This window comes from Amblyraja radiata, chromosome 11, assembly GCF_010909765.2.
Source record: "Amblyraja radiata isolate CabotCenter1 chromosome 11, sAmbRad1.1.pri, whole genome shotgun sequence".
Classification (NCBI taxonomy): domain Eukaryota; kingdom Metazoa; phylum Chordata; class Chondrichthyes; order Rajiformes; family Rajidae; genus Amblyraja; species Amblyraja radiata.
The window spans coordinates 46,845,322-46,873,261 of record NC_045966.1 but is presented as its reverse complement, the minus strand read 5'-3'; the positions used below and the strand labels follow the sequence as shown (position 1 = coordinate 46,873,261).

Below are 27,940 nucleotides of genomic sequence, written 5' to 3'. Positions count from 1 at the left end.
GTAGAGATAGACTCACCAAAGATACTCAAAATGCTGGAGTAACTCAGGGAGTCAAGGCAGCATTTCTGGAGAAAAGGAATAGGCAATTTTACCTTCCTCAAAGTCTCAGATTGAGCCAGAGACTTATTCGTTCCCATGGTCTCACAGCCAGAGACCCTCGATTCTGACCTTCAACTGATCAGCTCCAATAACCTGCCCAACCTATACACTCCTTTCTGATCATCTGCATAAACAACTTTCTTGATTCTTTCTATGAAATGACTGCTGTTCTCCTATCGTCCCACAGTAAGTTTGATGCTTTTCCCCAAGTAATGTACACAGCTACTGAGGGGATATCTATGTGGAGATCTTGTTGGTTAATGAGGACGAATGGAGCACCTCATATTCTGCTTTGGTAGTTTGGAGCAGCACCTCATATTCCGCTTGAGCAGTTTGCACCCTAGCGGCATAAACATTGACTTCTTCAATTCCCGGTAACCCTTGCTGTCTCCTCCCCTTCTCAGCACTCCCTCAGCTCTCTGGCTCCTCTTCCTTTCTCCTTTCTTCTCCGCCCCCCGCCCCCCACATTAGTCTGAAGAAGGGTTTCAGCCTGAAACGTTGCCTATTTCCTTTGCTCCATTGATGCTGCCTCACCCGCTGAGTTTCTCCAGCACATTTGTCCACTGAGGGGATATCTATGTTAAATGGAAGCTATGCAACACATTTTATTATTGCTGTACCCACTATTTTAGACCTTTGGAATGAACACAATTACCTTATTTTTTAAAAGTACTGGAGTAACAGAAAAGGCTGCATCTCTGGAGAACATAAATAGGTGATGTTTCAGTTTGGGATCCTTCTTTAGAATAAAGAATTGTCCCAAGCGAAAACATCACCTTTTATCCAGAGATGCTACCCAACCCGCTGAGTTATTCCAGTAATTAGAAACATAGAAACATATTTAGCCCTAAGAGCTAAATCTAACTCTCTCTTGAAAACGTCCAATGAAATGACCTCCACTGCCTCTGTGGCAGAAAGTTGGTGTCTTATTTAGCAAACCAACATCTACAGTTCCATGTGTTCACAATTGATTTTATCTCCATGAAATGGATCGTAACTTGGGCAAAGTACCACAATGGTACAAGGTCCTCCTAGTCCAATTTCCTTTCACATGCTGAATTTGGTGAAACAGTGAACCTCATCACACGAAGGAATAAAAAGGGATGGAACAGGTGTAGTGCAAACTCTCCACAGGAAGGAATTTCATTAAAGGGGAAATACCGCAAGCAATTACAAGTTGCAGATGGAAGTCTGACATGAAGACTGTCAACACTTTAACAATAGTTTTGAAGAGCTTCATTGCATAAGTGATAGGAGTAGAATTAGGCCATTCAGCCCATTCAATCATGACTGATCTATCTCTCCCTCCTAACCCCATTCTCTTGCCTTCTTCCCAAAACCCCTGACACCCGTACTAATCAAGAATCTATCTATCTCTGCCATAATCTATCTATCACTGCCTTATCTATCTCTGACTTGGCCTCCACCTTGTTCTGTGACAATGAATTCCACAGGTTCACCACCCTTCTGCCTTCTCTCCTAATTTTTCTACTTTACGACTTGAACAGGTTATGGATTGTACCTGGAACGTGTCATCAGAAGTGCTGGTAGCAGATATGATAGTGGTATTTAAGATGCTTTTGGATAGGCACATGAATGTGTAGGGAATGGGTGGATATGGATCACATACAGGCAGAGGAGGTGGTTTATCTTGACGTCACATTTTGTGCAGACATTGCGGACCTAAAGTCCTATTCCTCAGCTATACTTTTCTAGGGAGACATAAGGAACTGCAGATGCCAGTTTACAAAAAAAAAAAATCTCCACGTGGATTGGAGATATTTCCCAACATGGAAAATCACCCATCCATTTTCTTCAGATATGTTGCCTGTCCCATTGAATTACTCCAGCATTTTGTGTGTATTTACCGGCATAAAAGAGAAATTGTCCACATGAGGGCAAATGGGATTACATACTAGTTTGGTTAAAATGTGAAGAGGATCAAAATGTTGTTGTTACGTGCATAACCCTATGACACCAATACAATTAAGAGAAGGGAACACCTCAGGTGTGCTTAGTATCTTAATGTGCATCTTTCTGCCATTGTTTTTACTAGATATAGATATAGAATTAAAAATAAAAATGTTTCAATGATTCTTGTTATCTCAAGACCTGATTGTTAGAACCCAAGGATAGTGCAATGAAGACTTACCTTTCCTTCATTGAAAGTAATGATGTATCAGGTTGGGTCACATCAGGTGGAGTTGGCGGGACAGGCCTCCTTCCCAGAGATTTTATGGCTGAAGTCGAGAACGATTGGCTTCGATTCCTCTCGGGTAAGGTCTCCACTGTAGTGTAGAGCTCATTGCAAACCATTTTCCCAATGAAAGCTGTGTCGAACAAAGGTATCTGGGGAAGGGAGTGCGAGGAAATTTTAGAGAGAAATTGCATGTCCTGCAGGTTTTCAACAGACTTGGACTTGGAGTTTTGAGACTTTGATCCAGATGAATCAGGTTCAGATCTGTTGAATGGACCTGGCCCAGCAAAATTAGCCAGAGGTTGTCCACGATTGATGCGTGGTGGAACAGGGGGGATCATTTCCTCTTCCTTTGCAACCCATTCCTGATCTGGAGTCCTAACTGGACTCGCTTCACCTGACATCTGTTCCTTCTCATTTAACTCAGGCCTTTCCATGCAAGGTTCGTCAGGCAATAACAATTCCTGTTTCTCATGATTCGGACTATATATTGATGTTGATCCAAGTTCAGTCTGAAACTTTACATTTGGTCCATGCTTGTTCAGCAATGTCCGTGGTCTGGGGACAGGCTTTACCACTGCCTCCCCTGTTTCTTCAACTTCATTACCACCAGCAATATCTTTCCAATCAACAACCGTGCTGGAACTCTCCAATGCCTGATCTTTCTCAACAGTGCAATGGCCTAGGGCTGCGTTTGGAGGCTCATCAAATGACAAACTCCTATTCTCCACATGCTTTAGGATCCGTTTCCGATGTCCAGTCGCTGTGATGCCAATCTGAGTAAGTGTTTCAGTGTTAAAATGTGTAGTGTCTTTGGATGTATAAAATCCATTCTGGACAAAATTCTCTCTGTATTTTTCCAAATGGATGGTAGAAAGCCAATCTCCGATATCACACACAACTTCACTCTGTGTTGCCATGGCACCTCAGCAGATTCCCTTCTCACTCAATGGACAGGCAATGAAGTAGGTCCATCAGTTTAAAGCACACCACAGCATCTGCAAGAAAAAATATTTTTTATTAAAACTAAATTCAGACAATCACTGTTCTATATAGCCAAGCTTTCAGTTTCTATTATAATACAATTGCTATTTGATACAGATGGTAATGCCGAAAAAAATCAAGTTGTCAAAACAAAACTGAACTCTTTGACAAAAAGGCTACAGTAATTGTCTACCTTAATTTAAGAAAACAAGGAGCAAAGTATTTGTGGCAATGAGAGTTGAAAAGTATAAGAGAAATAATAATAATAATAATAATAATAATAATATATTTTATTGTCATTGCACATAAGCACAACGAGATTTGGTATGCAGCTTCCATCCGATGTCATAACATAAATAACTAATAAAATTTAGATTTAGATACTCCGAGAACATGGATTGTAAAAAGAACAGTAAAATAGTCAAAACAGTTCAAACAGACTAAAGTGCAGATGTGTCTGTGCGACTTGACCATCCGAGGGAGACAGTCCAGGGGGGTGGGGGGCACTCAGCAGGGCCGGTTCAGAGCCGCTATAGCTCTGGGAATGAAGCTGTTCCTGAGTCTGGAGGTTCGGGCGTAGAAAGCCTTGTAACGTTTGCCGGAGGGAAGTAGTCCGAACAGTCCATTACAAGGGTGTGAGGAGTCTTTATGGATGCTGACGGTCTTCCTGAGGCACCGTGTGTGGTAGATGCCCTCCAAGGCTGGTAGCTTGATTATACAATAGAAGAGAGCAGACCAGGAATAAAGGGGCTGTCCCACTTGGGCGACCTAATTGGCAAATTTAGAAGAGTTTAGGAGAGTTTGAAAAAATGTCATGTTGAAGACCTCCTTCGACTATGTTGAAGACTAGCTTCGACTAACTACGACTAGCTACGACGAACTTCTGGAAAGTTGGACACCGAATAGTGGAGAGTGAGGACGACCTCCTTTGATCTCCTTCAACTATGACGAAGACTATCTATGACCACCTTCGACTACCCTCGATTACCTACGACCAACATGCCGACCTACTACTACTAAACCTACGAGTAAAAAAAGTATCGTTTTTTTCCATGGCAACCTTTTTTTACTCGCAGGCATTTTTCAACATATTGAAAAATAGGCTGCGACCTAGCTGAGGCCTCGAGTAAACAGGCACTACTCTCGAGCATGAAGGAGAGTTACAAAGACCTCCTACGTCCTCGTGTCGACCATGCTGCGAGTACGAGTCGAGGGCAGAACTCGCGGATTAGGTCGCCCAAGTGGGACAGCCCCTCAACATACAGGTAGCACAGCTGATAGATCAGCTGCCTCACAGCGCCAGAGACCTGGGCTCAATCCTGACCTTGGGTGGGTGAGGTTTGCACGTACTTCCTGTGACTGCATGGGTTTCTTCCAGCTCATCTGGTTTCTTGCACATCCCAAAGACATGTGGCATTGTAGGTTAATTGGCATCTGTAAATTGCTCCACTGCCGTAGGAAGTCGATGAGAAAGTGGGAAAACATAGAACTAGTGTAAACGGGCGATCAAGGGTCAGCAAGGACTCATGCTGTATCTTTCTAAACTGGTGGAAAGTGGCTGACACAATAGGTCCAAATGGGTTAAATCAACAAAGTTCATAATATCATTGTACCAGTGGGAAATTTTAATTAATTATGTAATAAATCTCTAATTATGTAATTTTAGGGAGACCAGATGTAATTTTTGATATACTGCAAGGCAAGGGTTCCCAACCTGGGGTAATTTTCCCCCCAGGGGGTAAATTTTGCCTACCCAGCGGGTAACTTTGTTGAATCTGGATTTGTACATATTTTTTTCTCATTGACTGTGTGTTTGGTTCTGGTATCTGTTCATCATTAGTTGTTCATAAATAAGTGTAATAACATTGTTATGTGCTATTAAAGTTGCGAGGGGTAAACAGGGCGAAAAAGGTTGGGAACCGCTGGTGTAAGGAATGAAGTAAGAAGACCAGCTCAAAGCACCAGTCTTCCAATGTCGGAAGAGAAAATTAGGAAAATTGTGAGGAGCTTACTTCTGTACACAGACGTATCAGGGATTGGAAATATCCCATGTTAAATGTTGCAAAGTTACAACAGCAAAGTATGGAAAGAAAAGGCCATGTTTCAATAGAGCTTTGCACAACTTTGCGACATTTCAAAGCACCTACACAGACCAGGGATTTGAACTGTGTAGGAAGGAACTGCAGATGCTGGTTTAAATCGAAAAAAGGCACAAAATGCTAGAGTAGCTCAGCAGGACAGGCAGCATCTCCTGAGAGAAATAATGAGTGAAGTTTCGGGTCAAGACACATCTTCAGATTGATGTCAGGGGATTGGGAGGTACGTAGATAAGGAAATGTATAGATAAGGAAGTATTTGGTGTGAAAACATGACAATGGGAATGGTGATCAAGAAAGATATAGAATATATTGTTGTTAGTTGGGAAAAGGTAACAACAAAGCAAACAGAGATAAAATGTAGTCAGAGACAGTAAAACTGGTTGGAGAACTGGAAAGGGGTGAGGATGGAGAGAGAGGAAAAGCAAGGGTTACTGAAAGTTAGAGAAGTCAATATTCATACAGCTGGGGAGTAAGCTGCCCAAGCAAAATATGAGGTGCTGCCTTATTGCTGTAACAGGGAACAGACAGCAGCCAATTTGCACTTAATAGGTTGTCACAGGGAGGAACGTGATAATGATCTGATAATGAATTATTGTGACTTCATTTTGAAATGGTTATTGGATCCAGACACAAACAAAAGTAATTGAAGCAAGTAACGTTATGACTTAACACTAGAGATTCAAGGTTGATGAGAGAAGGATCACATTGAATAATTGTCTTTGTGTGCTGACTTGTGGTTTAACATTTGATGTAGCTTCATTATATTAGAAAATCTTTCCAAAGCTTTTGGAAGTATGGGATGATTGTCCAATAATTTGGGCATTTTTGGAACCATAGATGTTCTCTTCCTTTCATGCTTTTTTCTTATTAATATTTTAGAAATGGATATTTATCAGTATAAATCGTTTCACCAAGTTTCAAAAGGGTGGCACAGTGGCGCAGCACAGCGATGCACAGTGGTGCAGCGGTAAAGTTGCTGCCTTATAGCACCAGCGACCCGGATTTGATCCTAACTATGTGTGCTGTTTGGACAGAGGTTGTACGTTCTTCCTGTGAGCACATAGGTTTTCTCTGAGTATTCTGGTTTCTTCCCACACTCCAAAGACGTGCAGTTTTTAATTGCTTGTGCAAAATGTTCCTAGTGTCTAAGATAGTGATGGTGTACGGGGTGAATGCTGGTCAGCACGGACTCAGTGGGCCAAAGGGCCTGTTTCCATGTTGCATCTCTAAAGGCTAAAGTTTACTAAAATAAAGTCATTCCTCCTCAAATGCTCCACACTAACTTAGAGCTTCTGCTAACCTCGAGTGAAATCAAATATCTGAATCAGGCTTGTATTTTAGAACATGCACACACATAGCTACCTTAGACCACATTGTGGAGCTATAACTCGCAGAATCATTCAGCACCAGAGGAGACCATTCAAACATAGAAACATAGAAAATAGGTGCAGGAGTAGGCCATTCGGTCCTTCGAGCCTGCACCGCCATTCAATATGATCATGGCTGATCATCCAACTCAGTATCCTGTATCTGCCTTCTCTCCATACCCCCTGATGCCTTTAGCCACAAGGGCCACATCTAACTCCCTCTTAAATAAAGCCAATGAACTGGCCTCAACTACCTTCTGTGGCAGAGAATTCCACAGATTCACCACTCTCTGTGTAAAAAATGATGTTCTCATCTACGTCCTAAAAGACTTCCCCCTTATCCTTAAACTGTGACCCCTTGTTCTGGACTTCCCCAACATCGGTAACAATCTTCCGGCATCTAGCCTGTCCAACCCCTTAAGAATTTTGTAAGTTTCTATACGATCTTCTCTCAATCTTCTAAATTCTAGCGAGTACAAGCCAAGTCTATCCAGTCTTTCTTCATATGAAAGTCCTGCCATCCCAGGAATCAATCTGGTGAACCTTCTCTGTACTCCCTCTATGGCAACTCAACAATTCTCAGAGTAAAAATTAATGTCGATCATCAATTTACACTAAACTAATTTTGAATGATGCTTGATCCAAATCACTGACCCTCCCAAACACCTCCATATTAGAGGACTCTCTGCTTTCCGGACTGTTCCGAGGGAAACATTTAGTGATGGACATCAAGTTGGTTAAAGATCACCAACTCGGTGAAAGACTCTCTTTGGCCTGCCCAGAACTTCTTGATCTCCCAGCACTGTGAGATGTCCGTCAGAGAATGGTGTCAACTGGTTCATTCCAGACTGCAGGAGTATGTACTGAGGGATGCACCAAAGCTTGGTGCAGTCAACATTAAGGGTCTGTGGGTCCTTTCTTTGCTGGACATTGAAGGGAGTAGTCTGATGTGGATACCCCTCAAACAAGGGAAGGGATATCATACCACGGGGGCATATGAGTGGAAAGAGGACTTTGTTTTGAAGATAGGTGCGAACACTACTGAGTATGACTACTGCATGCATAGAGAATGTATGAATAGTTTTTGCACAATTTTCCATGGAGTCATAGGGTCTTACAGGGTGGAAACAGGTTCTTCAGCCCATCTCAGCCAACATGCTCCATCCACACTAGTACCATCTGCCCACCCTTGGCCCATAGCCCTCTAAAACTATCCTATCCATGTACCTGTCCAAATGTTTATTAAATATTATGAAAGTACAGGCCTCAACTACCTCCCCGATAGCTTGTTCCATATAGAGACCTCCCTTTGTGTAAAAAAGTTACCCCTCAGATTCCTATTAAATCTTTCGCCCCTCACCTGAACCCTATGTCATTTGATTCTCGATTCCTCTACTCAGCACAAAATACTCCGTGCATTTTGCTTTGTATGTTTTTTTAAATTCTGAATAAAGTTTATTTTTAATGTATATGTGCAGTACTTTGATGCAATTAAAAAGAGAGCTTCTACTTCTACTTTTTCAGATGTTGGAGTAGATACGATATGTTGCTACATACTCCATTGAATATCTGCATTTGTGTTGTCGATGGCAGACTGGCTGTTCACATCAGGCCTTGGTTCAGAACTTTCAATGCTCAGGCTGTAGAATGTGGTGGACACCTGCTCAGTCCATCAGGGGTATTGACCTCCCTACCATTAAAGGGATCTACAGTAAGTGATGCCTCAAGATGGCAGCAAATATCACCAATTATGCATACCACCTTGGCTACACCCTCTTCTCACCACAATATGAGTCTGGTAAATGCTACCACAAGGTTCCTGCCATCAACCATAAGGATCAAGTTCAATTGAACCATCCTACAGGACCTTAACCACAACTTTAGCTCAGCAACTAACCACAACAGACTTAACTTCACATAATTAAGGCTGCTCTCTGCGTTTTTATGCACTAGTATAAGACCATAAGGCATAGAAGCAGAATTAGGCCATTCGGCCTCTGCTCTACCATTCGATCATGATCTATTTTTTCCTCCTCTGCCCTTGTTGCGCGTGCGGGGATGGGGAGAGAGAGCAGTGTTGCAGTGGAGGAGGGGAATCCCCGTTCCCTGAAGAGCGAGGACATTTCCGATCCACACCAGGGCATCGGAAATATCCTCGCTCTTCACCTCCACCATAGATGAGGCTCGCACCAGGGTCTCTTCCATACCCCGCAACACTGCTCTCCCTCCCCATCCCCGCACTCGCAACAAGGGCAGAGTCCCCCTAGTCCTCACATTTCACCCCACCAGCCGGCAAATACAACAAATCATCCTCCGCCATTTTCGCCACCTCCAACGTGACCCCACCACTCGCCACATCTTCCCATCTCCCCCTATGTCTGCCATCCGCAAAGACCGCTCCCTCCGCAACTCCCTTGTTAATTCTTCCCTTCCCTCCCGTACCACCCCCTCCCCGGGCACTTTCCATTGCAACCGCAAGAAATGCAACACCTGTCCCTTTACCTCCCCCCTCGACTCCATTCAAGGACCCAAGCAGTCGTTCCAGGTGCGACAAAGGTTCACCTGTATCTCCTCCAACCTCATCTACTGCATCCGCTGCTCTAGATGCCAACTGATTTACATCGGTGAGACTAAGCGTAGGTTGGGCGATCATTTCGCCGAACACCTCCGCTCAGTCCGCAAGAACCTACCTGAACTCCCGGTGGCTCAGCACTTCAACTCCCCCTCCCATTCCCAATCCGACCTCTCTGTCCTGGGTCTCTTCCATTGCCAGAGTGAGCAACACCGGAAATTGGAGGAACAACACCTCATATTCCGCCTGGGTAGCCTGCGACCAGCGGGCATGAACATTGAATTCTCCCAATCTTGCTAGCCCTTGCTGTCATCTCCCCTTCCTTAACCCTCGAGCTGTCTCCTCCCATCCCCCCGCCCTCGGGCTCCTCCTCCTCCCTTTTTCCTTCCTTCTCCCCCCCCACACCACCCCCTATCAGTCTGAAGAAGGGTTTCGGCCCGAAACGTCACCTATTTCCTTCGCTCCATAGATGCTGCTGCACCCGCTGATTTTCTCCAGCATTTTTGTGTACCTTCAAAATGTCACCTATTCCTTTTCTCCAGAGATGCTGCCTGACCCATTTAGTTAATCCAAAATGTTGTGTCTATCTTCAGTGTCTTTCTTTGGTGTAAACTATCATCTCAAATTTCATTACAACACACTCCCATTATTGGCTTACATAGAATAACTGATTATTTATTGCATATTTTAAAATGTAATTGGTACATCTAATGTACATGTAAAGCTGAGGTAAGTAAGAATTTATTTGTTCCAACTCATATGACAAATAAAATTGATGACTCCCCACCCTTCACCCCCAAAGTATTCCAGCACTTGTGCCTATCTGAGAGAAAGAGATGTCATTCTGACAGGAGACAATATGGGTGGGACCAAACAGCTACCTCAACTACATCACCTCCCATCCTGTTCGCTGTGTGGACGCCACTCCGTTCTCTCAGTTTCCCCATCTCTGCCGCATCTTTCCTCAAGAAGAAGCTTTCCAATCTCAGGTGTCTGACATAGAACATTGAACAGTATAGCAGAGTACCGGGCCTTTAGGCCAAAGGTATCTGTGCTGACCACGTGCCAATTTAAACTGTGCATCTGCCTGCACGTGTGTAAAATCATAGCTCCTGTCTGCATGTGGTCCACATCAAGTTAAACTGCACAGCTACCTCTTCATGTGTTGGTCTAAATTCCTCTCAAACCTCGCTAAGATACAGTCTCTACTTCCACCACTTCCCCTGACTGTGCATTCCAGGCATCTAACACACCCTGTGTAACAAAAACCTGCCACATTAATCTCCATTCAAACTTTTCCACTCTCATCTTAAACCTATGCCCTCTGGTATTTGGCATCTCCAAAATGTCCATTTTGAAATATACTCCTCATTCAGGAAATTGACTTCCCCTCTCCCCGAGATGACTGAGCCTCCGGGAGTTTGTTTTTGCTCTATGATTAATACGCACACCACTGTGTCACACTTGGCGACTCTTTGAAAGAGTTTTCTCTCATGAATGTGTTTTTCTTTCATTCAGACATCCAACTTCCTGTTGACAAATTATCATAGGTTCGGCTTTAATCACTCTTTCAGATAGCACATTTAGATCCCACATCTCACGGTGTGATGAATTCTTATCATCTCCTCTAGGCTTTCCTGCCAATTATCTCATCCTAGTTTTTTTCCGGTGACAGATATCTCTTTCCAATCATGGGATTTAGGAACGGCACAGTGGTGTCCGATAGAGTTGCTGCCTTACACCTCCAGAGACCTGGGTTCGATCCTGACTATGGGTGCTGTCCGTACAGAGTATGTACGTTCTCCCTGCGACCACATGGGTTTTCTCCAGGTGATCTGGTTTCCTCCAATACTCCAAAGACGCACAGCTTTGTAGGTTAATTAGCTTCTGTAAATTGTAAATTGTCCCTAGTGTGTAGGATAGTGCTAATGCTTGGGGTGATCGCTGGTCGGCGTGGACTCGGTGGGCCGAAGGCCCTGTTTCCGAGCTTAACTAGTCTAAAGCTGGCAAGGCCAGTGTCCATTGTCCATCCCTCAAAGCCCCTGCCCCAAGTGTCTTATTGGGTTACATTGTGAGGCAGTTAAGAGTCATCATAAATCAGAGGAGAAAATGTTTGCAGATTATACTCTCTCAAGAACATCGATTCTTCGGGCATCTGGTCTTTTCAATTTCAGCACAATGGCAGAGTTAGTAGAACTGTTTTCCTCACAGCACCAGAGACCTGTGTTCAATACTGATTTCAAATTCTGTCTGTGTGGAGTTTGCACATTCTCCCAGTGGCTGTGGGTATTTCCTCTGTGTGTCCCAGTTTCCTCCCACATCCCAAAGGCATTTTGTTTGCTAGGTTAATTGGTCACTGCAAATTGTTCCCAGTCCATGGTTTAAACCCAGTCACAGTTTACGAATAAAAGGTAGGCCATTTTGGACTGAGACGAGGAAAAACTTTTTCACCCAGAGATTTGCGAATCTGTGGAATTCTCTGCCACTGAAGGCAGTGGAGGCCAATTCACTGGACGTTCACAAGACAGAGTTAGATTTATCTCTCAGGGCTAACGGAATCAAGGGATATGGAGGAATAAGCAGGAACGGGGGTACTGATTTTGGATGATCAGCCATGATCATATTGAATGGCGCTGCTGGCTCGAAGCTATTTTCTATGTTTCTATGTTTAGAAATGGTAGAATCTGGTGGGTGTGAATGAGAACATGGGTAGAATAAAAATGGGATTAATATAGGAGTAATATAGTAAACACATAGTTGATAGTTGGTGTGGACTTGATGGGCTAAAGTGCTTTTCCCCCTGCTGTATCTCTCTATTACCCTCTAAATCTACTACTAATCCTTTTCTCACTTACTGCAAACTTAATTTAAATACTCCATGATAGGATTTGATCTCATGTCCCTTCATCAATTGGTCCAGGACTACATTTCCAGATCAGTTTTGCGCTTTAGAATCTTTGACTCCAGACCTTCTTGCCTCATTGTTTAATTTCAGTTATTTTGAAACAGCTGTGTGTGACCTGGTGTTGTACAAATTTGCCACTCTGAGGCTTGGTTGAGTCTGAAGCTGGCAAAACTCAACCACTGTGAAGAGCTCAACATGAATATACAAGACAACAACAAGAGCCTGCCAACCTTGGTACCTACATGAAAGGGAAAGACTGGTAGATTAAATTGCTGATTAAATTGTCAAATTCTTGCAAGAGCTCAGAACCCATCACAAAGTATTGGAGTAATTCAGCAGGTCAGAGAACATCCCTGGAGAACAGGGGTAGATAATGTTATGGGTTGGAATCCTTCTTCAGATTGATGACATGAAACATCACCTATTCCTTTTCTCCAGAGATGCTGCCTGACCCACTCCAGCATTTTATGACTAAATACATTATGTTTCCATGTTTCTATTAAAGTTAGGTGCAAGGTTGGTATAAATGACTAAAATAAATTACAACTGCATTAAACTTCTTTCACAATCAATGCCTTTTCCAGTTTTCCTGTAGTTTGTCCACAGTACAATACATGTAATATCAGCCCAGCATCATTATGCAAATTAAATCTTTTTGTGTATAAATTTGAAATCTTCATGTAAAGTACCTTTGGGTAACACAGTGTTACTTGAAATGTCAGGGCAGGTGTAAGGTTGTCTGCTAAAAGAGATATAAAGTGCTGGAGTAACTCATCAGGTCCGACATTATTTCTGGGGAACATGGATAGGTGATGTTTCGGGTTGGGACCCTTCCCTATACCTCCTCCCTTGCCTCCATCCAGGGACCACAGCAGTCCTTCCAGGTGTGGGAGAAGTTCATGTGCTCTAACCTCTGCGTTCAGTGTTCCCAATGTGGCCTCCTGTACATTGGCAAAACCAAGCATAGCCTCACCTATTGTTTTGCCAAACGCTTGCACTTGCTCCACCAAGGCCTATTAGAGAAGAGTCCTGACCTGAAAAGTCACTTATCCCTGTTTCCCAGGGATGCTACCTGACCTACTGAGTTACTGCAGCACGTTGCATATTTGTTTTGGTAAACCAGCATCTGCAGTTCATTGTTTCTGCCTGCTAATGGAGATGTTAAGCGAAGAAGTGAATAAGGACACCAACATCTATCGCCTCACAGTCACCATTGATTAAATTTTCCTCTGTAAACTTTGTGATTCAATTATATTTTATTGTCACATTGAAATGTACAGTGAAATATAATTTCAGGTACAGTGAAATGTTTTGTTTTGCATACAACCTGGCAAACTCATATAGCAGATCTCACCTAGGCTATACACAAGTGTCACCATGTTTGAGCAGCGACAAAATATCTAGACCAGTAAATTAATGACTGACAACAAAATTACTTCACATGCTTCATCTGCAGCAGTAATCCTTGCATGTCATGACCTCTCATTATTTTATAATGGTGACCTTTCCTATTACCGTAGGCACGTGGATCCTGAGCAGACAAATGATTGTCTGTGGGAAACCTCAACCATCGGTGAGGTCAGAAGTGACAGTAAATTCTCCTTTGGCACTTGATTACTGCTAAAGCACCATTGTGAACTGGTGTGACAATACGTTTTGACAACGCTGATAATCAACTATTACTGTTCATGCTTTATGAGTAATCTAAATGTTTCAGTGGAGAAGGAACCAATTCTAAATGTCATTCACACAGACAGCGGGATAATTACACATGGTCTCTGAGTCTAAATCTATTTTGGAGAAATCAAATGGATTTCGACTTAAATTTTAGGTAAAGGTAAATTGTCAGGGGACGGTTTTGCAGTAGCTTCTACATTTATCTATCTAACAACAAGTTTAAAACCAAGCTTGGACAGCTTACAACCCAACAATATGAATATTGATTTCTCTAAGTTCAAGTAACCCTTGCATTCCCTCTCTCTCCATCTCTCCCCTAACTGAGTTGTCTTGCTAGTTTCACTGTTCATATCCCTTCATTAGCACCTCTTCACCAGCCAACAATGGACCATTGTGGGCTCCACCTATTCTGCATCTTCAGCTCTGATTTGTCCTGTACCTTTTCATACCTCAAGTTCCCCTCTCCCGACTCTCAGTCGGAAGAAGACGTCTTGACCCGAAATGACACCTATTCGTTTTCTCCAGAGTTGTTGCCTGACCCGCTGACTTACTCCAGCATTTTGTGTCTATCAACAAGTTTAAAATGTCATCCAACTTCAGGCATAGTAAATAGCTAAAGAACAAACTGTTGAAGAAACTCAGGGGTGAAGCAGTACTTTTGGGTAGGGTGTAGGAATTGTCTACATTTCAGTTTGAGATCCTTCTTCAAGGCTGGTTTGTAAAAATTGTAATCTGTGCTTTCTAGTTCAAAAACAGGTCTTTGAAACGAGACAGAGTATGGGACATAGGTACACAAAAATGCTGGAGAAACTCAGCGGGTGCAGCAGCATCTATGGAGCGAAGGAAATAGGCGACGTTTCGGGCCGAAACCCTTTTTCAGACTCAAAGTGTGTCAGTAAATAGGGAAATAGGGGGAAGAGATGGAGTATGTTAGAGTATGAGAGAGAAAGGTGAAATGTGCCAGTGTGTGAGGGAGAGGTGCAGTGTGTCAGTGAGAGAGCTAGATTGTGCCAGTGACTTACAGAGAGAGACGTTTATTGTGCAGTATATGCGAGGGAAGGATCGATGTGTCAGAGAGCAAAGTGTGTCCGTGATAACTATGTCAGTGTATGTGAGAGAGAAAGATAGTGTCAGGTAGAGAGAGTAGGGGAGAGTGTCTCGAAGGGAATACTAAGGGGAGGAGGGGCAGGAAGAATATTACTGTAGAGGTGAATATCAGGGATCTCATATCATTTTCCATTTTTATTTCTGTTTTGCAGCATCTGCTGAGTTACTCCAGCACTTTGTGTTCTGCTGAAGATTCTGCCTGACTGTTTGGAATTTTATCTGACCCATTTTACTCCATAAAAGCACCAAGTTTTACCAGTTCCCCAATGAATAATCCATTCTCAACCAATACAAATCAATTGCTATAGCTTTGTCTGTTTATGTAATGGTCACTGCAGCTCAGTGCATGCAAGATATTTCTGATGAGTATGATGAGGCAACTGAGGCTGAAGGGTCTATTTCTAGACGGTATGACTCAAGAGAACACTTTATTTCTATATGTCCTGTCAATGTAAAATGAAAAATCCATTCTGTAAGAATCATCTTTCTGAATGTCCTTTTTCAATGCATTGTTGGAGTGACTGAAAGGGCTATTTCTCCTAGCAGATCAGTATAAACAATTAGGGAAGATTAAAAAAATTATGCAGTTAGCATAAACAAAAAGTGAACAAAATTTAATGATACCAGATATGGGTGACATGGTGGCGCAGCGGTAGAGTTACTGCCTGACAGCGCCAGAGACCCACGTTCAATCAATTCAATTCAATTCAATTCAACTTTAATGTCATTGCACAAATACTGAGTATGGGTACAACAAAATGCAGTTTTGCGTCAGTCCGTAGTAGTAGTGCAATATAGAAATTAAAAAAAAAAGAAGATACAGAATAATCAAAAATACAGAATAATTAAACAATGGGGACGGAGGGACCGGAGAAATCTATCGGCGGGACTCCGAGTTCAGCAATGTGATGGTATAATTGTAGAAGCTGTTCCTCATCCTACTGGTACGAGACCTGAGGCTCCTGTACCGCCTCCCTGATGGGAGGAGGGCAAACAGTCCATGGTTGGGGTGGGAGGGGTCTTTAATGATCTTCCCAGCCCGTCTCAGACACCGTTTTCGGTGGAGGGCATCCATGGCAGGGAGCGGGGCACCGATGATGTGCTGCGCGGTTTTCACCACCCGTTGTAGTGCCTTCCTGTCCGCAACATTGCAGCTGCTGTACCATACCGTGAAGCAGGTGGTCAGGATGCTCTCGATGGTACAGCGGTAGAAGTTGGTCAGTATCTGGGGGGACAGGTGGGCTTTCTTGAGCCTCCTCAGGAAGTACAGGCGCTGACCAAGGGTGCTTGTCTGTACGGAGTTTGTTTGTTCTCCCTGTGACCTGTTTGGGTTTTCCCTGGATGATCCGGTTTCCTCCCACACTCCAAAGATGTACATGTGTGTAGGTTAATTGGCATGATTAAATTGTTAATTGTTCCTAGTGTGTGTGGGATAGTGTTAATGTGCAGAGAGCGCTGGTCGGCGTGGACTCAATGGAATGAAGCGCCTGTTTCCACACTGTCTCACTAAACTAAAAGCTGTGGAATATAACAGTAAATCGTAAAATCATAAGACATAGGAGTAGAATTCAGCCATTCGGCCCATCAAGTCTGTTCTGCCATTCGATCATGACTGATCTATTTTTCCATCTCATCCCCATTCTCCGACCTTCTCCCAGTAACTTTGATGCAAATAATGCAATCATGATGGTTATAGGGAAAATAAGAACAAAATGGAGAAAAAAAATGAAGGAAAATACTTTGGGAATAGGATAAGACCACATAGTAAACTAATAATGGGTGTATTTGTACATGTTAAAGGCACCATGTGATTGCAGAATAATGAAAAGGAATAACAAAATCTACAGCCCTCTGCATTGATGTTTCTTTAACAGATTATGACAGTAAAAAAGTTTAGCATTTGTACTATTCATGTCCTATTCACAATGTCCAACAACACTGTCGAGCGATGCAGAAATTAGTATTTAACAACTTGCTACTTGCTATTTGGTTGCTGTACATGACGACATAGTGACACAGCTGGTTGAGCTGCTGCCTTGCAACGCCAGTGGACCAACTTCAATCCTGACCTCAGATGTTGTTTTTGTGAATGTGGACGTTCTTCCTGTGACTGTGTGTATTTCCTCCAGGTGCTCCGATTTCCTCCCACATCCCAAAAACATGTGGGTTGGTCGATTAATGGCAAAAGTCAAATTGCCCATATTGTGAAGGATGGGTAGATTTTAGGGGGAGTCGATAAGAATGTGGGGCGAATTAACAAAATGGGATTAATGTAGGATTAGTTTAAAAGGGTAGTTGATGGCACAGACTCAGTGAGCGGAATAACCTGTCACCATGCTGCATCTCTCGATTACTTAGTGTGGAAACTTTAAAGTAATTTTATGGATAACTCTGCAATTCAAAATCTTATTAAATAACACGACCATTCAACTTTCTTAAGGCTAAATTCCAATTTGGCTAGTTTATTTGCAGTGTAAAATTCAAATTATTATCTGTAGTTTTTTTAGGCTCAAAAGTATTTTGAATTATGAAAAGTAAATAATAAACACTGATGCAAAAGGATGTGCTTATATACCAAGGCTGTAATTCAAATAGCATATTCAGGTAGAGACATACTGTTTTGGGAGGGTGGTTAAAGATAATGAAAAAGGGTTTCCTCAACACAGGAAAATGCTCCCAAATGTTTAAAAAAATGCCATACAGCACAGACATAGGCCCTTCGGCCCACCTTATCTGTGGGCACCATACTGGGCTAGTCCCATTTGCCCGCATTTGTCCCCAGACCCTCCAAACCCTTCCTATTCATATATCAGTCCAAATGTCTTTTAAATGTCATAAATGTATCAACTTCTATAGCATCCAGTGACAGCTCAATCCAGATAGTAAGTACTTTAAAAGTGAAAAAAGTTGTCCCAAAGTCCCTCTTATGGCTTTCCCCTTTCATCTTAAGGCTATACCCTCTAGTTTTAGAATCCTCTAGTTTTAAACGGTGATGTTCAACATAAAAGTGGCTCAGCTTTTTTAAATGTGGACCAAAGGGAATTCTACAGATGAGTTGAGAATGACTACCATTGACATCAAGGCAACACTTGACCAAGTATGGTAAACTAAAGATAATGGGTACAAAAGGAGAAAACACACCATTAGCTGGAGTCATTCGCACACAAAGGAAGATGGTTGAATGAGAACCTCTCCCCTCAACAGATTTATTTATAACCGGAGGGCGGAGCTAAAGCTAAAATAAAGTTGATTTAGTGGAAATTTGAAGAAGAAGCTTGGAGGGCACAGAAGAGGGAGGGAGAACAAAGGGGGGCCTGGCGCGGATACTTTGTAACTGTAAGCGCCCTTTATGGGCGTCTATATACAGGCAACATCTCTGGAGAGAAGGGGAGGGTGACGTTTGGGATCAAGACCCTTCTTCAGTCCCGAAACCATTGCTTCTCTCCAGTAATGCTGCCTGTCCCGCTGAGTTACTCCAGCTTTTTTATGTCTGTCTTCAGTTTAAACCAACATCTGCGGTTCCTTCCTACATAGGATTAAATCTTTGACATTTGAACTATGAGAATTTGTGAGACACAGTGTCTATTCCCAATGGTGGTTAGACCAGAAAGACTCAGTTATTTCCAAGGCACATAACCTGACCCTCAGTAATATTCACAATTAGGCCTTCTGTCCATTGACTCTTGAACAAATTAAAGTCTGCCAGAAGGATTTTGTCATTATCCTTTGTTCCACATCAGAAAAAAACTGACATCACAGAGTCAGCTTCCACGATCTGCTAAGAATGATGCTCAGTAGTTTAACACATGCAAATCATCTAATATCATTCCATATCTCACCTCCATATGCCTCAATTCTATCCTACCCCCCCCCCCCCCTTGTCCAATCCCTTCCCACCTATATCCCCGACACCTTGCATGTCGTTCAACACTTGAAAAACCTTCAGTTTCCAGGCTCGCATTCACTCATCTTTACCATGGACATTAATAATTAGATTCCAAAGAAGGGTCCCAACCTGTAACGTCACCCATCCATTTCTCCAGAGATGCTGCCTGGCCCACAGAGTTACTCTAGCACTTTGTGTCTATCTTTAATATCATCCGATTCTCTCACTCTTGTACATCCCATTACAATTCTTCTTCACCCAACAACATTCATGGATCAGGATGGATCTAGCTTTGAGAGTCGCTTGTCTTAAATAGGTTCTCATTCAAAACAACTTTCCCATTTAAAAGGTTTTCATAATGTAGAATATATAATCACCTCTTCTCCCTTCTTTGAAATGCTGCTCCCATTGTAACGTTCTGCCTAATATTGGACATCTACATCCCAGATAATGTTAAAAGTACACAAGGTGCTGGATTACTCAGCGGGTCAGGCAGCTGCAAAGATTCAGATGCATCTCCTCTAACCTCATCATGTGTGTTTGGTGCTTCCAATGTGGCCTCCAATATATAAAAGAACTAGCCTGCCCAACTTCTCTATATTACTCAAGCCCCTTACTACTGGCAACATCTCTTCACTGTACTCGTTACACCTTACTGATTGTTTCATGATCAGCATTACTGCCAGATTTATTGAATTAACTGCATTTAAGTTCCCCTCTTCCATTGTAACTTTCTAGTTCATGTCCACATTTTGCTCATTAGTTTCGGCTTCTGGATTTTTGGTCCAATAATTTAACCACAATGTTCCTACACAATCTGGAACACTTTTCATCCAACAGCAGAGACCAGTAACTGGAAATTAGATATATATTTTTTGCTCAGCCAAATTATCACTGTGTTTTGTATTCATGCCAAATTGAGTTATTTGCAAAGATCGCACAATATGAAGTCTGCCACAGTGATAAAGTGTTTTATGCCCAGATATATGAACCAGGGCTGCCAACACTGGGTGAGAGTTGAGAGTGAGAAATTGCGAGGGAGCGTTGTACATCAAATTTCAAAAGGTTCCTACCCTGGGAGGGGGGACACCCTTCTTCCACACCCTCTCCCCACTCGGTTGCTCCACTCCCTCACCGGGTACCCCCAAGGCCAGTGATCAGTGATCGCACAGCCTCCCCCTTTCAAAAACGCTCCAATCCAATTTAAAGCATATATATTGCATTCAAGTGTAAGTTAAAAGACTCGCTACAGTATGCACCATATTGCACAATTTCAAGCTGAAAAATGCAAATGTTCCATACCAATGGCAGAGGGACACCTAACTCTGTGTCTAACTCTGCACCTGGAGAAAGCCCACGCGGTCAAATTGAGAACGTACAAACCCCATACAGACAGCACCCATAGTCACGATCAAACATGGGTCTCGGGTGCTGTAATGAAGCAACTCTGCTACTGCGCCACTATGCCGCCCTTAGTATTAAAAGGACGGTAGGTTTCAAAATCCGTCATATGAAGCCTGGACCTACATATTGCAAGAGGCCGCTTGATATATGCAGGCATCGGCAGCTCATGGAGTAATTCAGCATGGAAACAGGCCCTTTGGGCCAATTTACCAAGACTGTCCAAGATGCCCTGTCTATGCTAGTCTCATCTGCCCGCATTGAGCCATATCCCTCTAAAATGTTCCTATCATTAACAGCGGAGCAATGAGGCTCCATTTATTGTGCACTTCCCTTTCCATAAAGATGTTTGGATAGGCAGAAAGCCTGGACATGTTGCCAATTGCTGGACAATTAAGCATGTGATACTTATCAATTTTAAAGGAAGAGTGACAGAAATTTTTAAAGGTATCAGGCCACATTCACAAGACTGTTCAAACAAAACAACACCCAAATGTTGGCATTCGATGGAGACAAACAAGAGATTTACTGGAATGTAATCTAATAAGAAAGCTTGGGGAAACTTGGTTGTGCTTCGTAGCACTTTTTACCAAGAAAAGAAAACCACATGGGATCACCAAAATCAAGAGAGCTTCTGTTAAAAGTAAATAGAAAGAAGCTATTTCCAATAACATCAACATTAGTAATTAAAACATGGAATTATGCCAAAAGATGCAGACAAGTTATAATCTGGAATGCAATGCCTGAAAGGGAGGGAGGTGGATTCAAATTTCATTAACAACCTTCGGAGGGGAATTAGATTAATATTTGAATGTGAAATACCACAGAGTTGTTGAGAAAGAGCAGTATTATCCATGAGTTATTCATAACAACATCGAATTAACGCTGTTATTGTGGACAATTTCCTCATGTTTGATCTCATTTTGTGATCCTACATCTTTCTCAGTAAAAAGTGGAATTCTGATCTTTCTCACATCTTCTTTCAACATAGGAGGAGGCTATTTAGCCCATCAAGCCTATACTGATTCTTGAGAGAAATCCCATCCCCTGCTCTCTCTCAAATGGCCATTCACTTCACCCTGATTCTTCTATCTGCCACGGAGTCATATGGCCCTTCAGCCCACTATGTCAACGCCTACCTTTTTGCTCATTTACACTAATCCTATTTAATGAATTAAACATGTATATGCAATAATAAATAATAACCATGTTTGCCATGGACATTGGAGGCTGAAGGGCCTGTTCCTCTGCTATATTGCTCTACATTCTATGTTCTAAGACAGTGTAAATATCAATGAAACATCTGAAAGAAAAACCTTGTCCTTACTACATCAGACTTTGTGCTCAAGGCTCAGGGTGGAGTTTGTCTCCATGTTCCAGTGATCTTTGCTGGCAGCTGCATGGTTGTGGACCGTACAAGACAGCTCAATTAAGTATAGGTTATCATCTCATTCACAGTCCAACAGAATCCCAGAGTGCATTATGGTTGGCCACCTGCACTCCCACAAAATGTAGATCAAAGTGAATTTCATACAGGAAGGTAGGGACTGTATTTTGAAACAAAACTCCTGTTTGGAACAGCAATGTTTCACTGAGAAGGGGTTACCCTACCCTTATGTTTGTGCTCCATCTCCACTTCCCACATGCTTGCATTCTTTGTGAGTGTGGATGCATTCAATATTTTTTGCAGTTCTTGACTTAATTAAGCTAAAAGAGTTAAATTAAACCCCCCCCCCCCCCCCAAAAATTATCAGAGTAAAGGGAAGTCTTGCCAGATTAAAGGGGAGTTGACACACACGTATGAATGTTGAAACTAACCAGAAGGATGTTGCAGGATAAATGTGTTGTAAAACGACTTACTCAACAATCTGACTTCACTTTTTACTATTTTCTAAAGTTTTGAAAGAAAGCACTGATCAAACAGTAATAAATTGAAAGGAAAATCCTATATTTCTATAATCCTATAAAATCCTATATTTCTATAATCCTATAAAAATTCTATATTGTTTGGTGGTGCTTTGTATGATTGGTGAGAAAAACTTCAGTGAGTTATTAGGACATTATGGCAGATTGAAACTCTCAGTCTCATATCCCTACTGATGTGCTGAAGCCACTTCTAGCATTATATGTTGGCCATATTTCCAAACTCACCTAGTTTGCAACGTAGATGTGAACTTAGATGACGGACATCTGTATTTGAACAATACGTGCATGTGTAGTTATTCATAACCTATGTTTGCAACTTTACTAATGGAGCTTTACTGCAGTAAACATAACATAGAACAGTACAGCCCTTCAGCCACAATATCTGTTCCGAACATGATGCCCAGATAAACTAAGCTCAACTGCCTGCACATGATCCATATCACTCTATTCCCTACATATCCATGCACCTACCCAAAGCCCCTTAATCAACACTATTGTATCTTCAGAAGTGACTCATCGTAGGGCAGCGATGAGGTATCCTTTAAAGTGTCATCACAGGTAGATAGAGTGGTCAAGAATGCTTTTTGGAACATTGGCCATCATCTGTCAGGGTATTGAGTGCAGAAGTTGGGATGTTATGTTACAGTTATACAAGACATTGGTGAGGCCGCATTTGGATTATTGTGTTCAGTTTTGGTCACCCTGTTTTAAGAAGGGTCTTGACCCGAAACGTCACCCATTCCTTCTCTCCAGAGATTCTGCCTCTCCCGCTGAGTTACTCCAGCATTTTGTGCCTATCTTCGATTTAAACCAGTATCTGCAGTTCCATCCTACGTAAGAAATATGTTGTTAAACTGGGAAGATTTATGAGGATGTTGCTAGGAATTGAGGGCCTGAACTATAAGGAAAGGTTGAGTATGGCCAGGACTTCATTCCTTGGAGCACAGGGGAATGAGGGTTGATCTAATAGAGATGTGTAAGATCATGAAGGGGACAGATATAACCATATAACATATAACAATTACAGCACGGAAACAGGCCATCTCGACCCTTCTAGTCCGTGCCGAACACATAATCTCCCCTAGTCCCATATACCTGCGCTCAGACCATAACCCTCCATTCCTTTCCCATCCATATAACTATCCAATTTATTTTTAAATGATAAAAACGAACCTGCCTCCACCACCTTCACTGGAAGCTCATTCCACACAGCTACCACTCTCTGAGTAAAGAAGTTCCCCCTCATGTTACCCCTAAACTTCAGTCCCTTAATTCTCAAGTCATGTCCCCTTGTTTGAATCTTCCCTACTCTCAGTGGGAAAAGCTTTTCTACGTCAACTCTGTCTATCCCTCTCATCATTTTAAAAACCTCTATCAAGTCCCCCAGATGGGGTAGATGCACAGTCTTTTACCCAATGTTGGGGAATAAAGCAACAGAGGACATAGATTTAAGGTGAGAGGTAGATTTAATAGGAACCCGAGGGATAACGTTTTTCACACTGAGGATGGTGGGTATATGGAACAAGCTGATAGAGGAGGAGGTTTCCTCCTACGTTCCAAAGACATACAGGTTTATAGGTTAATTGGCTATGGTAAAATTATAAATTGTCCCTACAGTGTACGATAGTGCAGGTATATGCTGGTGGGTGCGGGCTTGGTGGGCCTGTTTCCGCACTGTCTCTCTATAGTCTAAAGTAGTGAGGAACAGGGGGCCAGAGAGCTGAGGACCACACAGACCACCTCAGACTTCTATGCTTGAATGCAGATGTGCAGATGTCAAATATGAGTTCGAGCAGTAATAGTGGACAACCATCAGCTTCCTACATAGGAGATTATCTGCTTATAGCAATGAGCGGAGGCTGTTGGAATGGTTGTAAAGTGAACTGTTCTTTTAATGAAGAAACAAGGAGCTGCAGATGCTTGTTTACCAAGGAAAGCCACATAATACTGGAATAACTCAGCAGGTCAGTCAGCATCCCTGGAGCATATAGATAGGTGATGTTTCAGGTTACTAAACGTCACCTATCCATGTTTTCCAGAGATGCTGCCTGACCTCCTGAGTTACTCCAGCAATTTGTGTGCTTTTCAACAGTTCTTTAAAGTCTGTAAGTGCTGTGTCACAAAGTTAACCGTTCCCTGCATTGCAGAGTTCCCTGCATTGCAGAGTTCCCTGCATTGCAACACTGCAGTAAAAAAGCTCTATCGGTCAGTATAAAACTACCGAAATAAACCATTTGTACAAATCTGTACAGCATTTCATACTATAATCAAACAAACAGCCTAGACACAACACTGAGAATGCAGATACAGTGCAGAAGATACAGACGTATAGAAACTCAGATTATGGACGGTGAGACTTTGTAAACATTTTTTTAGGATAGGGATATTCATGGCAAGATCAGCATTTATTTTCTATACCTAACTATCCTTGTAAAGGTGATTGTGAGTTGCCATCTTAAATTGCCACCATTATTCAGGTGAAGTTACTCACAATGAGCTGTTTAGTTTAGAGATGCAGAATGGAAACAGGCCCTCTGGCCCACCCAGTCCACGCCGGTCGTTGATCACCCATTCACACTAGTTCTACGTTATCCTGCTTTCTCATCCAATATCAACATACTAGGGGTACTTTACGGAGGCTAATTAACCTATAAAACCAAATGACTTGCGGATGTAGAAGGAAACCCGAGATCAGGATCGAACCAGAGTCTCTGGCTCTGTGTGGCAACAGCTCCAACAGTTGTGCCACTGTGCCGCCCGAATCATCAACAAGCTGTTGGTTAGGGAGTTTCAGGTATTAAACCCGATGATAGCGAAGGGACCACATATATTTCCACTTCAAAATGGTGCATAAAAAAACACAAATTAGGAGAAGGAATAGGCTGCTTTGCTTCAATAAGATTCTGGAGATTTAATTACAACCTCGACTCCCTATTATCACCTATCCTCGGAAAACAGAGCTACATGTTCCTAAAAAGTAGACATTATGAACAATTTGTACTGGTCCAACCAGAGTGATGCCATAGACAACAAAGTACATCTATGCCTCTACTTATCAGAAGGCTAAGGAAATTTGGCATGGCTCCAATGACATACCAATTATTGCAGATGCACCATTAAAAGCATACCATCAAGATGCATTGGATCTTCGTATGACAACTGCCCTGCCCAAGACACAAGAAATACCAGGGAGTTGAGAACGCACACCTGTCCATCACACAAAATAGCCTCCTTCCCATCAACCATTCCCATCTCAGTCATTCCAGCTTCTCCCCCCTCCTGGTGGGCAGAACATCCCTTTGCTCTACAATTCCCCAGAGCCTTACCATGCACTGTGTAGGTCCCGCCCATGTTAGACTTTCCAAAATGCAATACCTCACATGTTTCTGCATTATGTGCACTTCCTTATTTTAGTTAAATGTAGAAACAATCAACTGCAGATGCTGGTTTACAAAAAAACGACACAAAGTGCTGAAGTAACTCAGAGGGTCAGAGAGCAACTCTGCACAACAAGGATAGGTAATTTTTCAGGCCAGGAGCCTTCCAACTGCCGGACAAAAGAAGGATCCTGACCAATATGCCGCCATTCACCTTCTCCAGAGATGCTGCCTGAACCACTGAGTAACTACAGCACTTTATATCCTTTTTCCTCTTTTTGATGCTTTTAGTATACTCTTGAACTTCAAGTTGAACAGTAGAGAACATACTGACTGGTTGCATCACGGCCTAATTTAGCAAGACAAATGCCCAGGATGAAGAAGATTACAAAAAGTCCATCACGGGTACTGACCGCCTCACCATCAAACGGATCTATATGATCAATCTCAAAAAGGCAGCTAGCATCTTCAAGGGCCCACACCACCTTGACTGCACTCTCATTTCATTCCTGGCATTGGGCAGAAGGTATAGGAGCCTGAAATCTGTAATGTCCAGGTTCAGGAGCAGAGCAGCTTCTTCCCTACAACCATCAGGCTATTGAACACTACAAACTTCAGCTATACCCCAAACTATGACCTACCTTGATTCACCAAAGGAATTAAACATAGAAGCATAGAAAATAGGTGCAGCAGTAGGCCATTCACCCCTTCGAGCCAGCACCCCCATTCGTTACGATCTCGGCTGATCATCCAGTATAAGTACCCCGTTCCTGCTTTCTCCCCATATCCCTTGATTCCATTAGTCCTAAGAGCTATATCTAACTCTCTCTTGAATGCATCCAGTGAATTGGCCTCCACTGCCTTCTGTGGCAGAGAATTTCACAAATCCACAACTCTCTGGGTGAAAAGGCTTTTCAGTCCTTAATGGCCTACTCCATATTCTTAAATTGAGGCTTTGCTTTTTAAAAAAAAATATATTGTTTGTTAATTTATATATTGAACTTATTTTTATTGTTTACTATGGTATAATGTATACATATCTCTTGTGATGCCGCAAATTAGAATTTAATTGTTCTGTTTTGGACATATGACAATAAAACCCTCCCGACCTTCTCTTAATAATCCTTGATTCGATTTATTGTTCTGAACTTGAAAGTATTGCATTCATATGGACCAATATACTTGTCTGAAGAAGGGTCTCGACCCAAAATGTCATCCATTCCTTCTCTCCAGAGATGCTGCCTGTCCCAATGAGTTACTCCAGCATTTTGTGTCTATCTTTGGTTAAACCAGCATCTGCAGTTCCTTCCTACACTTTTCAAAATACTTCAATGCGTCTTTTCCTGTTGGGCAAATACTTGCTACTGTGACTATTGTGGGTCAAATATGATATCTTGACACAACATGCAGATTTTGAGCAGGAAATGTCATTTTGGCTTCTTGTTTAAACTGATAATGATCTTGCTAACAGATGATGATGCTTGATTAAAATTTTATACCAGTCTTTCCATTACACCGGAAAGTCGAGGAGAGGCCACTAATTGTATATTAACATATTTCACACACTGTGAAGTTAATTTGAGATCCAAACAGAAACAACATCAGAAAGACCCATAACATGAAACACATCACACTAGGCATGCAACAAAAAAAGCCTTGCACTGTACCTCTGTACACATGACAATAATAAACTAAACTGAACTAAATACTTCTGCCGTACTGTGATGAAGCAAAGACACAAACAAGATTCTCACCATTGTGTTAAAATCCGTCTCTCGCTTCATCCCCACCTTCTCCTCTGTTGTATGTAACCTCTTCAATTTCCACAACCTGGTTAGAACTGATAGAGGAAGTGCTTCAATTACACATGTTCAGGAAGGTATGCCAGTCTAATGATTTGTCGTGCTAGGAGTTTGCAATGTGATAGCCATAGATTGGGCAATTGAAGGCTGAGGGGAAGTATTAATTTAGTTTAATTTATTATTGTTACGTGTACCAAAGTATAGTGAAAAACATTTTTGTTGCATGCCATCCAGTCAGTGAAAAGACAATGCATGATTACAATCAAGCCATTCACAGTGCACAGATACAGGATAAAGGGAATAACATAAGAAAAGAGTAAGATAGAATCTGGTAAAGTTCAATTAAACATAGTCTGAGTGTCTCCAATGATGTAGGTCAGGATCTACACTCTAGTTGGTGATTGCATGGTTTAATAGCCTGATAACAGCTGGGAAGAAACTGTCCCTGAATCCATAGGTAGATACAAAATGCTGGAGTAACTCAGCGGGACAGGTAGCATATCTGGAGAGAAGGAATGAGCAACGTTTCTGTTCAAGACCC

At 42.3% G+C, this 27,940-nt stretch overlaps 1 protein-coding gene across 4 annotated transcripts in view; it reads right to left on the bottom strand.

The window, feature by feature from the left end:
* LOC116978600 (arf-GAP with Rho-GAP domain, ANK repeat and PH domain-containing protein 3-like) overlaps positions 1–27,940 on the bottom strand; it is a 173,210-nt gene that overhangs the window by 93,715 nt on the left and 51,555 nt on the right. For 3 of the 4 annotated variants that reach the window (XM_033029861.1, XM_033029862.1, XM_033029859.1), the window contains exon 2: positions 2,252–3,294. In XM_033029861.1, coding sequence (XP_032885752.1) covers positions 2,252–3,216 — 965 coding nt within the window. In that variant the 5' untranslated portion in view covers positions 3,217–3,294. Of the gene's footprint in view, positions 1–2,251; positions 3,295–27,351; positions 27,438–27,940 lie in introns of all 4 variants that reach the window. The other variant, XM_033029860.1, reaches the window with a different exon arrangement.